The sequence below is a fragment of the Calidris pugnax genome, unplaced genomic scaffold, assembly GCF_001431845.1.
Source record: "Calidris pugnax isolate Ruff unplaced genomic scaffold, ASM143184v1 scaffold27, whole genome shotgun sequence".
Classification (NCBI taxonomy): Eukaryota; Metazoa; Chordata; class Aves; order Charadriiformes; family Scolopacidae; genus Calidris; species Calidris pugnax.
Window position 1 is genome coordinate 17,631,679 of NW_015090893.1, and position 14,618 is coordinate 17,646,296.

General features: G+C 50.8%; 1 protein-coding gene across 3 annotated transcripts in view; it reads right to left on the bottom strand.

Moving 5' to 3' along the window:
- Positions 1–76: 76 nt before the first annotated feature.
- Positions 77–14,618, bottom strand: part of LOC106891433 (folliculin-interacting protein 1) — a 70,292-nt gene continuing 55,750 nt past the window's right edge. For all 3 annotated transcript variants that reach the window (XM_014947948.1, XM_014947946.1, XM_014947947.1), the window contains 7 exons: positions 9,071–9,217; positions 6,919–7,088; positions 4,245–5,670; positions 3,721–3,889; positions 2,545–2,742; positions 1,938–2,053; positions 77–880 (listed from right to left, as the gene is read on the bottom strand). In XM_014947948.1, the coding sequence (XP_014803434.1) occupies positions 802–880; positions 1,938–2,053; positions 2,545–2,742; positions 3,721–3,889; positions 4,245–5,670; positions 6,919–7,088; positions 9,071–9,217 (2,305 nt within the window). In that variant the 3' untranslated portion in view covers positions 77–801. The remainder of the gene's footprint in view (positions 881–1,937; positions 2,054–2,544; positions 2,743–3,720; positions 3,890–4,244; positions 5,671–6,918; positions 7,089–9,070; positions 9,218–14,618) is intronic.

Sequence of the window (14,618 nt, forward strand, 5' to 3'; positions counted from 1 at the left end):
TGGTGTTTCTTTTTTTTTTTTCCTTAACATTTTGATTAGGTTGTGGAAGAAAAGCATCACTTAGTATAAAGCAACATTGAAACATTATAAACATTTAATACTGGTTACAACCTCCGGCCCAGAAAGAGAATCTCCATGGCTGGTCTGTCTGTCTGTCTGTCGGCTGCTCCCTCCCTCTCCCCAGGAGAAAGACCATAAATAATAAATTTTGGAGCTGAGCATCATTAATAAGCTTTTTACAAAACAAACCCTCCCCCCCCCCGGCCCCAAGCCCTGTTCTTCCTCCGGGAAGCATCCAGGAGTTGAGTGTGGTGTGAAAAAGGAGCAGTTGTTTACAAATCCTCGCCGCTGGAGAATGGCACAGCCCTTAACGAGCTCCTGGGCGGCAGCGGCCGCTCGGAAGCCCCTGCCTCCTCGTTAAGTCTCTAATTGCCACCAGCATCAGGTAGTTCTCAAAGCAGTTCGTCCGTGTGCATTTCCCAATATAAATTAGAGTCAGCCACTGGGGCAGAAACTGGTAAAAAATGCGGATCTTCAGCTTTTGCTGAAATCTTTGCTTTTCTGTGGTTGAGATCCCGGACTTAACTCAGTTTTATCTTTATCCTTTTTATATAAAGGAGTGAGCGGGAGAGGAAAAGTCTCCAACTGTTTGCAGTCATATAAGGAGGTGCTGCAGCTCCAGGAGCAGTTTGTTTTAATTGCTTCAAAGAGAAAGGAGCCAGAACAAGTTGTTTTCCCACTCGGTTTCCAGAGGGGGGTGGGGAGAAAAAAAAAAAGTCACTGTCTGTGGCCTCTGGCATTTTAAAGCAGTATCTGGGCAACGTAGGGAGAGTGGGTGCTGGCCACCGCCGCCAGCAAGGGCAGGTCGCTGGATTCAATCCTGGAAGGAAGCAGAAGAGTCATGTTTAATTGAAGGCAAAGTGTAGATGGGCCTTGGTGGCCACATCGACCGCTCCAGCCCAAGCGTTTGCGCCGGGGCCAGGAGTTTATGCACCTCTGAGTGGCTGAGGAGAAGGTTCCTCAAGTCAAAGTGACCCCAATGGCCCTCTCTGCTCCCCCAAGGTGACACACTGCAGCCACTGGGATGTTCTCAGCATCCCCTCCCCGTGTTACAGCCCCCACCACCCTGGTCCTTGGGGTTCTCCCAAAAGCCATGAGGAAGCGGATGGAGGGAGGAAAACCAGCAGGTTCCTTCCTGCCCTCAAAGGGAGCGATAGTTGGGGGACAAAGCGCAGGAGCAGAGGAATTTAGGAAGAACTTGTTTGGTGTGAGGGTGGTGAGAGCCTGGCCCAGGTTGCCCAGAGAAGCTGTGGCTGCCCCATCCCTGGAGGGGTTCAAGGCCAGGTTGGAGGGGGCTTGGAGCAACCTGGGCTGGTGGGAGGTGTCCCTGCCCAGGGCAGGGGGTGGCTTTGAGGTCCCTTCCAACCCAAACCACTCTGTGATTCCATGACCAGGCTAAACTCCTCCTGCAGCTCCCAAGGAAGTGCTGGCACTGGGCTGCAGCTCACCCCCTCCCGAGCCTTCCTATAAACACCCCTGGAATAGCTCCTCCTGTGCCCCACACCCCCAGGGGGGAACAATGGGCCCTACAAGGACACAGAGGGGGGTTCTGCCACGTTGGGTAAAGCCCGTGCAGAGGAGTCAGGTGCCCACATTGTTTGGTGGTGACAGACTCTCCTGGTCCATCAGGACACGGTTAAACACATCTGAACCACGACCCCGACCAACCAAGGACAGAGCCTGAGCAGCTCCAGAGTGCTGGGCCCACCTTCCTGCCCCGGGGAAGAGAGAAAAGCTGGGGGATCCTGTGGGATTTAGCCATGGCTGAGGAGAATCCTGCTGCCACGGGTGGTTTTGTGCCACCCCATGTTTCCAGCCCCACGTAGGGACCCATTTCACCCCAGGGCAGCCCCGGCGGGAGGAGGGGGAGATCGTACCCCAGCACCAGGCCCAGCTCCTTGACGTGAACTCTCATCTGGCCCTTGAGATACTCGGACAGCATCTTGCTCTTGAAATACAGCTCCTGCAGCCGATCCTCCAGGTGCATCACACACTAGAAAGCAAAGGGAGAGGGGTCAGGGAGGAGACAGGGCTGCACGGGAGACCCCCTGCCCGGGGGAACCATTAGCAAGACACCGGCAGATTCTTCTTCCCTGGCAAGACTCTCACTTTTGAGCAGAAGCCTTTGATTGCACGTTAAATCAGGATTAATGAGGGAACCGTCTTGATTAGGGAGCAGCGCTTAAACGGACAGCTCAAAAAGCTACATCAGGGGATTTCACTGAATTTCACTGAATTTTAGAGTTGGAAGGGACAATAGAGACCATCTAGTCCAACTCCCCTGCTGAAGCAGGATTGCCCAGAGCTAGAGCATGTTACTCAGGACTGCATCCAGGCGGGTCTTGAAAATCTCCAAGGAAGGGATGCTACCGAAATTGGGGAAACAGACAAATTAGGCAGAACTTTACACCCTCCTTAACCTACAAAGCGAAAGGATGCTATAAAAAAAAACCCATCTCCCTCTCAATTGTCGTTCCCACTTACAAAGTTTGGAGACAGATTGTGCTTGTAAAGCTGCAGAGTGGAATGAAGCAGGTTGGAGACCAGGCTCGAGACCAACACCTCTTTCCCCAGCTTGTTGTCGATCATCCGCCTCTGGCTACTGGCCACTTGCACCGTCCACTTGTCCGTGTCTGCAATGATGCAGACGGCCTCCGCGATGGGCTCGTCCAGGACAGGATGCTGGAAACAAACAAACAGACAAAGAGAAGAACCCTGAGAATGAGGAACGACAAGGGTCTTCTCACAAAAACCCCACACCCTTCACCGGGAGCGAGACGCCGACCTAGAAGGATCGTTGCGTCGTTTCTTTCATTTCCTTCCAGGCTTGAAAGCTGGACAGTGAAATCTTTTGGGTTTTGCTATAGAGCTCTGACATCTCTAAAGTGTATTTTAACAGAAAGTACCAACTTCCAGCATGGCTGGGTGTTAACGGGTTCATTCCCAGTTGTGACTGGTTTCCCTGCACTGGAGGGCCCAGCAGAGGGAGTCAGGCACCAAGCCTGCGCCTGGCTCCTCGCTCCTGCCCAAAGCCATGGAGATGTGAAAAAGGGGAGTATTTGGACCCCCCATAGTCCTTCCCCGATACATTTTTTGGACTGGACTGTTCGGAACCACCTCTTTCCAAAGAGTCCCACAGGGACTTCACACAGGACTGGGCTGCAGTTACTATTTCACTCGAAAATAAGGATATAAAGTCTTGCTCCCTCCTTTTGTATCCTCTCAATTTTTGACTTCAGGCAATTGAAGTTGTCTGCTGACCTCCATGAGCCAGCAATGGGCCCTTGTGGCCAAGAAGGCCAATGGCATCCTGGGGGGCATCAGGAAGAGTGTGAGCAGCAGGTGGAGGGAGGTCATCCTGCCCCTCTGCTCTGCCCTGGGGAGGCCCCAGCTGGAGCACTGGGACCAGTTCTGGGCTCCCCAGTTCCAGAAGGACAGGGAACTGCTGGAGAGGGGACTAGATTTGCAGTGAAATAATCTCGTTTTTTCAGATACATTAATTGAGAGAAAAGAAAAGAAAAAAAATTGGTGACCTGGGACTGGAGAAACCTAGAGAGAGCTGCGACAGTAAATATTTCCACTTCCCGCAGGTTTGTACATTCAAAAACATTTGCCCTTCCCTACTGTGACAAATAAATTTACCAAATATAGCTTAATTACCTGCACAGCATGAGACAAATCCGACACCAAACAGTGCCTCAGCTTCTCATCACTTCCTATTCCTTGCAAAACGAAGTCGGGGACATAGGAGGAGCAGTAGCCACCCAGTAAGGATCTTCCAAAATTGGCGATACTGGGCTGGACAGAGTTCACTTCAACTAACTTTGACCTGCAGGAAAGGCACAGCCAAGAGACGTACAAGAGTAAACACCAAATTCAGCTTAGAGAGAGGCTGCACTCTCACATTTCTCATCTCTCTCCTAACTTTCATTCAAGCACTTTTAAAAAAGAAAAGAGTTTAAAGTCAACTTTGGAGTGGAAGAAAAGGACACGAGCCAAGATTCTCGATGCACAATGAATATTTTTTTCCAGACCCCTGATCTCTCTATATTCTTTTACAAGCACCAAGCTCAGGAGACACTTTTCCAACGGCTGATGCCAAGTTGGGCTACATTCCTCCCAACATGTGACATGAGAAGACGCTCTGTCTTTTTTAGGCTCTCCTGCTGCCGGAGAGAACTTACCCAGGGAAAGGAATCTCGTATTCTTCTGCCCAGTCCTCCTGCTCTCCTCCGTAATAGTTCCCGCCTGGTCTGGTCAGATCATGACCCGTGTCCTCACTTTCGCTGTCACCCAGGGCACTGTCTGAACTCTCATTTCTTGGAATGTCCCAATCAATTCCCGGGGCGACTTTTTTCTCTACGTTTTCTCTGTCCCCATGGGGGACGCGGATAGAGATGCTCTCTCTTTGGTCCTGCTCATTAAAGCAGTTTTTGTAGGTCTCTTGTCGAACAGAGTCCATAAATTTACAAAACTCGCTAGGTGCTTTGCCAGTCTTTGTACACAGCTTTTTAGAAAACTCTAAACTACTGTTGTGAGCAAGGAGGTCTGTCGCTGCCTGCCCTGGAATATCGTCAATAGTCCGGGTTTCAATTGAGCTGTCATCAGTAAAATACTCATCAAACAGACTCATGCTCTCGGCCGTGTAGGGGTTTGGGTTCCAGCTCTGATGCTGAGGAGGGACCGGAGGGAAGGGGTCAGCTGTCCCGCAGGCTCTATTTTGGTCCTCGACGTTTTGTTTGGCTTCACAGTTGGGGTCAGCAGGCGCTCCCTCCTGCGTGGCCGGCGGGCTGTGATGCCTGGTGATTTGTTCCACCACTGCCTGACTCCGGAGCTCGATGTCCGAGTCGGGTGACATGGAGTCTCCGATGAGGAAAGTCACCTTCGTCTGCGCCTCGGCGGTGCCGCAAGGGAAGGCCTCGCAGAAGAGCTTGTCTGGAGGCTTCTTCTCCACAGCGATGCCGGGGGACCTCGTCACCCCCACCGCCGGGCTGCCCGATTCCAGCGACTCCTCGTTCCTCCAGGCGTTTGCCGTGGGCTCCAGAGCAGACTCCGGCACCGCTCGTCTCTCCGGCGAGGCCGAGCCCGCGCACACCACCGTCTCCAGCGGCGTCTCCAGGCAGGGTCTCGCCTGCTTCACCTCAGCAGCATCTTCCTGGCACTCCTCAGGAACAATAGTTCTGTTCTCATCCGAAGACGTTTCCAGCTCCACCTTAGGGGTGTTTTGAGCGTCTTCCCTCTCCTGCTGTGACACACCTTCGATGTTCTGCGCAAGGGAAACGGGACATTTGCAGTATTTACAGCTGCAGTTGGGAGTTCTCGTGTCCTCAGACTCGGTGGGCAGCAGGTTGCCCCTGTTCTTGTGCATCGTGACAAGCACGTACTCTGATTCTTCCACCTCCCCCTTCTCCAGGGTGGTGGTGATCACAGTCCCGGGCATGACGATGGCTTCATCTTCCCCGTTCTCTAGGAGATGAGTCTCTTGGAGCTCAGAGCATCTGATGAAGTAGGTAAGGAAATAAAGCAGTCTCTGTACCAGGTCATGCCTTTTGCCCACCACAACTGTCTTCGCCAGTCTCACGGGTGATCCGATAGCCCCGTACAGGTCACCTAGAACGGGAAACAAAACAGCCAATTAGTTTCCATCTTTAAAACAAACTGTTCTTCCAACAGACAATTGTTGTGGCCCTTTTTCAAAGGCCTGGTCTACAATGGAAAAACACTCCAGCAGAAGCGTGAGGACAGCTACGCCGGTATTTTATTTTCAATAAAGAGAATCCCAAAGATGCTGCTGGTATCGGCTGTAAGGTGACACGCTGGTCAGGGGGACATCTGATCTCACGTATGAGGGAGCATTCACACCACCAAACTTCACAGAGGCTCTTCTCCAGGTTCCTTATATAGCCACGGGAGAGGGGAGGCATCTACTCTGAATTACCCGGGATAGTCTGGAAACTGGGCTGAACTTTCACCCACCGAGAGGAAGCTTTGAGGACAAACAAACCTACGCCAAGAACGAGGGCAAAAAGGGACAGTGGCGGGTGCACGGTGACACCAACCTTCCTCTCTGCCCTCCCCTGGAGCTCTACGATGGGTTGGGGGGTTATTCTGACTGAATTCCAGATTCACCTGAGGAAGCTCCTGTGCATGTGGCCAACCTCACCCCAGTGGGTCCCTGGAGTCCCATGAGCTCTGAAATCAAGTCTTCATGCCAAGCCCCTGGCCATTGCTGCCTGTTCCACAACAGGGCAACCCCACAAAACTCTCCTTTCCATTCCATGAGTCTGTCTGCAGAGCAGGACGGTCTGACCAGAGTGGAAGCTCATCTCCTCCTCTCCACTCGGCAACCAGAAGCCAGGGTGACTCGCTACCCAATGGACTGGGCTTTGAGACCTTCCCCAGGGGGTCTCCTCGTCATGGTTTCCTGTCATTCCTTTGCCTCTTCTATTGAGAGTATGGTCATTTCTTATCAAAAGGTGGATTTCCTTGATTTGCTCTTTCCAGACCCAGGCTTAGTGATTGCAGCATCCCAAAAAATAAACACTGATTTTCCTTGCAGAGGGAAGAGCAGAGGAGGACTGCAATCCTCCACCATCGCCAGGGCAGGTGACCTTAAGAGACCTGCCATAGATGACTGAAGAGGGCTTTACTGTTTGGCTGCCATTTTATAATTGATAATGCCTTAAGAAATTACAGCACATGTGAAAAAAATACAGCGACCACCTCTAAGTTTGAAATACACACTTTTGTTTTGAGTTTAAAAAAAAAAAAATTAATCTGGGGGGGAAGTAACAAGCATCCATAAAAACCACTGCGCACATAGAGCTGCTGGAGGGTTTCGAGGTGTTTGCCACGTACCGAGCTGAGCCCACAGAGGGTTGTAGGGATGAGTCTTGGCCAACATGTCCACGCTCTGGGAAGAATGCTTCTCCAGGAAGATGCGTATGGGGGGCTGGCCGTTGGGCATGACGGTGGGCACCCAGGCCAAGTGGTTGGTCAGCACCGCCGTCAGTAAAGCTGGTAAAAACCTGAAAGCAAAACAGTCAACATTGGGTTTTTCCAGGCACACGCTCAGGATGTCCAACTGACAGCAGTTCCATGGTCTGTTCGGATCAGGGACTGCAGGAACAACCAACCAAAGTCAGCAGAGATCATCCTTTCAGTCCCGGTTCTTTGGGGAGGGAAGGGAAGGCTGGAACCTCCCTCCCACCCCTGCAAAGCTTTTTTTTTTATAACACACATTTAAAGGAAAATGAAATAAACTTGTGGCATCTCGGTTCCTCTTTGGCAAGAATTAGGAGACTTCCTATTTTGCAAGCTCCGTGTTGTAAAACACCTCAAAACCAACTCACTTTGCTCACTGCAAGAGACCAGTCACAACGTGTGGTCTCTGTACTCCAAGGAGGAGACCCCAACCCCTTAAGATCTGTGACTGCTGACGAAAAGGAAGCCTGTTGCTACCAAGCCTGTAAAATAGTTAGTTGCTGTGTTCTTTCATAGAACTGTTCAGCAACTTCAGCATATTTGGCTGCTCCTTTTCAAAAATACACCCTCCCCTCCGAAGTTCTGTAGCTCAGCCAGAAAGGCTGTGTCCTTACACTGGCAAAAGAGTTTTTGCTCGAGAAGCAAGTATGGAAAAAAAAAAAAATTAAAAAAATAAAAAAATCAGTTTTCACTCGAGAAGCAAGTATGGGAAAAAAAAAAAAATTAAAAAAATAAAAAAATCTTTCTGAAACATTTAAATGATGTGATTTACTGTAAGGCTGGAGTGTGGTTGCTGCTCCCTGGAGGGGAGGCACAGCCCGAGCCGCTCACACGCCAACAGATGGTGCTGGAGGCTCAGGGCCCGGGGAGGAAAAGACTCAAACACCATTGAGCCTCAAAATAACGCTATTTGAACAGTTTACAAGCATCAGGAACCCTGGGCTTTACATTCAGCCCCATTTCCTCGCAGGAGACAGCTATAGGAGGAAAGGAGATTTCAAACTGGATCGAAAAGAATACGGGGTTTGATCTTCCTCTTGCTTCCATCAGTGTGAATCTTACTGTATTTAAAATAAAGCAAGGAAACAAACCCAAACAAATGACCATTTAAATGTCACCGAGATGTTTAGGGCTCAGAACGGCCGGGACCAAAGGGGCCAATCCCAGGGAAAAGCTTCTGGGCAGCGGGAACTGCTTTTAAGAAAATATATTTGAATCCCTGACAACTCCCTGTGGATTCTCCCATGGCAGTGAGGCAGGAGAGGGGGGACCACGCTGACCACGAATTGTCACCCCGCTGTCTGGGGGCAGGAGAAGGTGACAAAGTTGGTGGTAGAGCTGGGAGACGGCGAGCAGCAGCCCTGGAGCCAACAGCTGGTCTCCCTGTGCCATTCCCATTCAAACTTCACATGTTTGTGCTCGTTTTAAGACTTCAATGGAGCCAAACGCCTGAAAAACTTCCCCCGTTCATGCCCTGGGGAAAGAGGATGGAGTGTTGACAAAAGAGTAAATTTATCAGATTCTCCCCGTTTTATCAAGAACATTCTTCTCTTTCTCAATTTTTAGCAACTGCTCACGGCCGTGTCCCGGGGGCAGGAAGGTGAGAACTAATAAAGCAAACGATTTCTTTAGTGGCATTTTCCAGAAGTCAAGTTGCAGAGCAATTAGTGGTCAGAGGGTGTTACAGAGAGGGCTGGTTCCTCGCCCAGCACCACAACTCAGCCCGAGAGGCAGCTTCGTGTGTTTCATACGGTCTGTTCACCCCCTTCCAGACACACACACCCCCATCACGCGCTTCCTACGGACACGTTTCACATGTTTAGCCTCTACCCAGATCTGCAGGATCGTGGGGAAGCAGGCATTTAATAAGATACTTTCTTATTTCTTTTTGGTTTTAAAAAAAAAGATATTCACGTACGGTCTTCTGATTATTTGATTACCAGGATTTTAAAAACAGATTCAAAAAGCGGTTTGAAATACAACAGCACGAACGCATCTGGAATTTAAGAACTCAAAGCCACCGTACTGGTTCTTAGAAGCGTTTTCCATCAAGAAAGTGAATTCCTTCATGAAGCGATGGCAGAGCTGGTTCTTTTCGGGTGTCCCCGACATCATGGTCAGCCAGACGGGCTCCCCGATCCGCGGCATCGTGTACAGATTGCAAATGGTCGTTCTAGAACAAAAAAAACCAAATCCAGAATACTAAGTAAAATAACCAGAGATCCCTGTTGAAAGACTTTACTGCAACATTCAGTCCCAGCTGTCATTTCGATCAGAACCACAATTTCTCTCATCACTCATTGCCCAAACCGTGCTGTTTGTTAAACAGTCTGAATTCACCCTTCCACGGGTGACGGTTCTTCACACATCCACCTGAGCTCATCCCAACCCCAGGAACATTCACTGGCAGAAGTCAAGAGCTGCCCTGTTCCCAATGGAGAAGAAATGAATGAATTTTTGTTGTTGTTCTCTCCCTGCCCTCTCTCCAGTTCATTCAAAACCTCCAGAGTTCTGCTTGGGGCAAGTTTCTGCATATCTGACTTATAAAAATACCTTAACTTCCTCCTTGCTTTAAAAAACTTGGTGTGTCTCCAGGTCAAACCCACCAAAGTGGGGGTTTATAGAGCAGGGGATCAGGTCACTGCTTCAGCTTTAAACACAGCATATGAGAGTCAAAGTCACCCCACAGCTTGAAGGATTACGTGTCTCCCCACATCTTGTTTTTAACTTTAGAGAGGACAGTAAGTGTAGGATTAAAACTTTGCAGTAAAACACCAGCTCAAACCCCCTCAAATTACTGTTAAGCTTCTCTAAAATCTAAACCAAATTATAGTTGTGTTTTAAGTACAATGCCTGCATCATGACACAACGGGGACGTGTATTTTCATCACAGTCTGGAAAAACCCAAAACAACAAAGGAAACGACTGATCAATTCAGGTTTCTCCCCACCTAACGCACGACTCTCTCTAGAAGAGATATTTTTGGTTCAGAGGAGAAAGATTTACATTATCCCATTATCCCTAGTACCTCCCCTGATGTAGAAAAGTCTTCTCTGGAGATGTTGGGTCTGAAAATTTACAGTCACTTCCAGCAGGGAGGCCAGGGCTGCGCAGGGAAACACGCTCCAGCAGCAGCTGCCAAACCGTCCCTGGTTCAGTGTTTAAAGTGAAACTCCTGAGGCAGCCAGAGAGAGCAGCACCCGACAGCACCCAACAGCACCCAACAGCACCCAAACCCAGGGGTGCTCGGGGCAGGAAGGAATTATTCCCGGGTAATTTGGCAGAGAAGAAAGCAGCTGGAACGCCACAAGAGCAGAGCAGCTCCCCAAAGGGCAGCAAAGGTGACCGTGCCCCGGGACTGCCCAGGAAGAAAAGGGGGTGAGGGGGACAGTGGCGTTTTCTGCCTTATTTTTTCCTACCAATTTTCAATAAATAATCCATCCTGCGTGTTCACGACAGCCCAAAAATCAACCCCGTCTTCCCCAAAGGGGAGATGTGCAGCCAACTCCACTGCCACGGGCACAATGGGGAAGCCAGAAACCAGTCGATGGGGCTGGAGAAGGAGGAGGGGGGAAAAATCCCATTCCCAGCCCCACGGGGAGGGGTGGCTGTTTGCTGGGTCAGTGCAGAGCAGCCTCTGAGCTGCTCCACATTAACCCTCTGCTGCTGGCCCTGTCCTGGGAGGAAAGGGGAGTCCTTCCAGACCTGGACATGGTCAGATGGCAGTGGGGCAGCCATGGGGGGACCCCAGCACCGTGGGGGGACCCAGAGGGTCTCCAGCAGCACAGCAGTCCTGGGACACTGGGACACTCGGCTGTAGGGAGCTGGGACAAGGGGTGGGATCATTAAGGGGACGTTTCTGTTCACAGCCCATTAACTGGGGGGGATGGTGAAGGGGAAGGGGCCCAAAGAAAGGGAGAAACCCCAAGTCCAGGGACGTCAAAGCTCGATGAGTTTTAAAGCTCAAAACAAGTATCAAAATTTCCCCCCACAGCTGACCCGAGAAGCTGAAGATAAATCCAACAACTTCACATAAAATACAGCTTATTTCTCCTTCCTATGCAAACTAACCCCAAGCCAAACCTCCCGCAGCTCGGCTGTTTTGAAATAAAAAATAAAAAAAAAAAAAAGAAAAGAAGAAACTACCTCCATACCAAACCCCAACATATTAAAATATTTGTTTTCGTTGAAAAGATAGACCGGGTCTTGTGATTCGTTATTTACTATTCTGGTAACCCTGGCTGCATCTGCAACTGATAGTGTTTCCTCCATCAGCTCGCCCTGGCGGGTGGCCAGCAGGCATGTGACTGCAGCGCAGGGAGCCCTCCGTGCCAGCAGCCATGGCACACACACCAAGGGCAAGGATTAACCGCCTGCCAGCCCTGCAAAGACAGCAGGGAAAAGCACTCCTTCCCCCCCAAAACCCCCCTCCAAAATAATAATAATTAAAAAAAAAAAAAAAACAACCAACCCCAAACATCCCCGGCGCTGCCCGCCCCCCTGCACGCCAGAGAAAGCTGGGCTAATGAAAGACTCTGCTCTTTTGAGGCTTCCAGGACATTTAAAAACAGTTTATATTTGGAAATGCCTCTGGGAGGCTGAACTCCAGGCGGGAGCCGAGGGGAGTCGTGGTGCAGCAGGGGCTGGGGGAGCTCCTCGGGAAACACCTCTGTGTCTCAACAGCGAAAAAACAAACAAAAGGAACCCAAGAAAGAGCAGCCCAGACGAGGGAAAACCAAGAGCTGAGCACAACCCCCCCTGCAATCCCCCTGGGGTTTGCTGCCGGGCGGGCACAGATGGCAGGGAGCGAGGGGCATGCATCCCTGCTCCCCCCGTCCCAAACACAGCCCCAGAAACCCCCCCAGCCTCTGGCCAAGCTGCAGCACCAGTCCTGGATGCCTTGCCCCGGTGCTGGGAGCATCCCTCTGCAGCCCCCTTCCTCCCCAGGGGGAACCCTGGGCACCCCCAGCACCACCCTGAGAGCTCTCTCCTGTTCCTGAGCTGTGACACAATGGCAAAGCTTAGCATCTCCTTAGGGATTCCTTCAAAAAGGAAAAAACATCACAGGTTTGTATTTAATAAGTATTTGCTCCCTATCCTCATTCCCTCCTTCCATAAGTGATTTTTCTCAGCCTGGAGAAGAGAAGGCTCCGGGGAGACCTTGGAGCCCCTTCCAGTCCCTCAAGGGGCTCCAGGAGAGATGGGGAGGGACTCTGGATGAGGGAGGGGAGCCCTAGGAGGAGGGGGAAGGGTTTGACCCTGCAAGAGGGGAGATGGAGCTGAGCTGTGGGGAAGAACTTGTTTGGTGTGAGGGTGGTGAGAGCCTGGCCCAGGTTGGCCAGAGAAGCTGTGGCTGCCCCATCCCTGGAGGGGTTCAAGGGCAGGTTGGAGGGGGCTTGGAGCAACCTGGGCTGGTGGGAGGTGTCCCTGCCCAGGGCAGTGGGTGGCACTTGGGGGTCTTTAAGGTCCCTTCCCATCCAAACAATTCTATGACTATTCCTTAAAAAGGAACAAGAAAATGAAGGCAGCAGTTGCTGCAGTGGGTGCCCATGGGACTCCTGTGCTGGCACAGGGACCAGCCCGCACCGCTCAGTTCACAGCAGCATAAGCTGCTTAAAAATTACTGGCATAAAATAGGATCAATTTTGGCTGCCAGAAAGCAGAGAGAGGTGTTTCCCTGGGCCTTGTGTTCGGTGTTCCCCTGCCAGCCTGTGTATGTGCTGCACAGGTATCAGTCAGACACATAATCTGCATTATCAATGTGCTGCTCTGGCCTCGGGGGCCGGGGGAGTCGAAATGTTTATGCAAGTACAGTGGCTTATTTCATAAGTCATGTGTCTGCACAGCTGACATCTGAAGAGAGTTTTAAGCCTCTAAGTCAGGTGTTAATAGCTAAACCCATCAGTGCTTTAGAGAATTAAAAATTGCTGTAAAGTGAATAATGATGTAAGGGCAGGCCTGGAGCCGGGCACCAAAGCGATGGCAAATTTATCATTAGCATCAATTTGCAGAAGCAGCTTTGGCCTTTCAGAGAAGGCAGCTCTGTTTTTCCCTGGATGAAAGAAGAAGAGCAAAGGAGAAGGTCTGTTTTTGCTGTCATCTCTTCTCCTCCTCAGCCACCAGGACCAGCAGGTAAATGCCTGTAAATGCCTGGCTGCCCCTGCAGTAGTTTCTTTGCAACAACCCTCCTTGCCAGCTCCCAGGCTGGGCTACAACCCCAGCACTGTCCCTGCAGAGGGGACTTTTGGGTGGCAGGAGGGTAGGGTGACAACCCTCATCCTCCTTCCCCCCTCCTCTGACCAGCACGGCCATGCAGAGCTGGTCCCCCATGCCCCACTGACTTGAGGTTATTCTAATCACCAGAGGAGCACACACCAGCTGCGCTTGAGAGCCTCTGAAAGTCTGGGTTTAAAAAAAAATAAAAAATAAAATTCTACTTAAAAAACCCCAAAAGCCAACAGGCAGACTGCAATGAGTTAAACCAGCAGAGGATTACGTTTTAGAAACACCAACCCACTGAAGTCAGCACCCTTCTTCCCTCCAGCACAATTTGCTAAGAGGGCAGGAATCAACACAAGTCTCAGGTTCACCGAAGGACTCGGGCTCCTGACTTCCCCGTGACTCCAGTGGGAAAGCAGACGCCTAAAGAGATAATAGTGGCCTAAATGGGTTTGCTGAACCTCTGCCAAAGCATCTTTGCATTCAGCCTTTGGGATTTAAATACGCCTTTTTTTTTTTTTTTTCCCCCTTACTAGACACATATTGCATCGCTTTGAAAAGCAAGTGGCTCTTGTATGTTACAGAAATGCTTTTTCTTGATGGCAGCACAACCTGCCAGCCCAAGACACCAGGACGTTGCCCACCTGCAGGACCAGCCTGGGCTGGGGGCACCAGCTGCTGTGTGTCTCTGAATGCGCTCGCTTAAAATGGAAAAAAAAAACCACAACCTGCCAGCCCAAGACACCAGGACGTTGCCCACCTGCAGGACCAGCCTGGGCTGGGGGCACCAGCTGCTGTGTGTCTCTGAATGCGCTCGCTTAAAATGGAAAAAAAAAACCAACCAAAAAAACAGAATTGCCAAAGCCTGCTGCCCCAGGAAATTCATTTATATGAAATTAAACTGGATTTAATTTACCTCGTTACACTATTAAAGAGTAATATTTATATCACCATGGAAACCTCTGCATAAAACTGGTGGTTGGACACACGCTCCCGGTGCCGGTTGCGCAACGGCCGTGTCATGTGAATGATCCAGTCTCCCAGCAGCTGGGGAGGGGGGTGACAACCCTCCCATGGCCGGGGGGACGTTATTGTCCTCTCCTCAGCCCTGACAAGAGGGTGAGTGAGCCTTCTTGGGGGGGTCAACCTTCCTTGTCCCATCCCAGCTCAAGGAAGAAAAAGCCAGCAAGGGGTGGGGGGGATCTGGCTTGTGTTTTCAGGGTTATCTTTGCACCGTTTGAGCGGGGAGAAGAGCCCCTCCCCGCTCTGGAACTGTTTAACTTGGAAGGACAAAGGAGAACAGGCAAAGTCCGCTGAACGGATCTTGGGGGGGGGGGGGGGGAAATTTTGGGAAA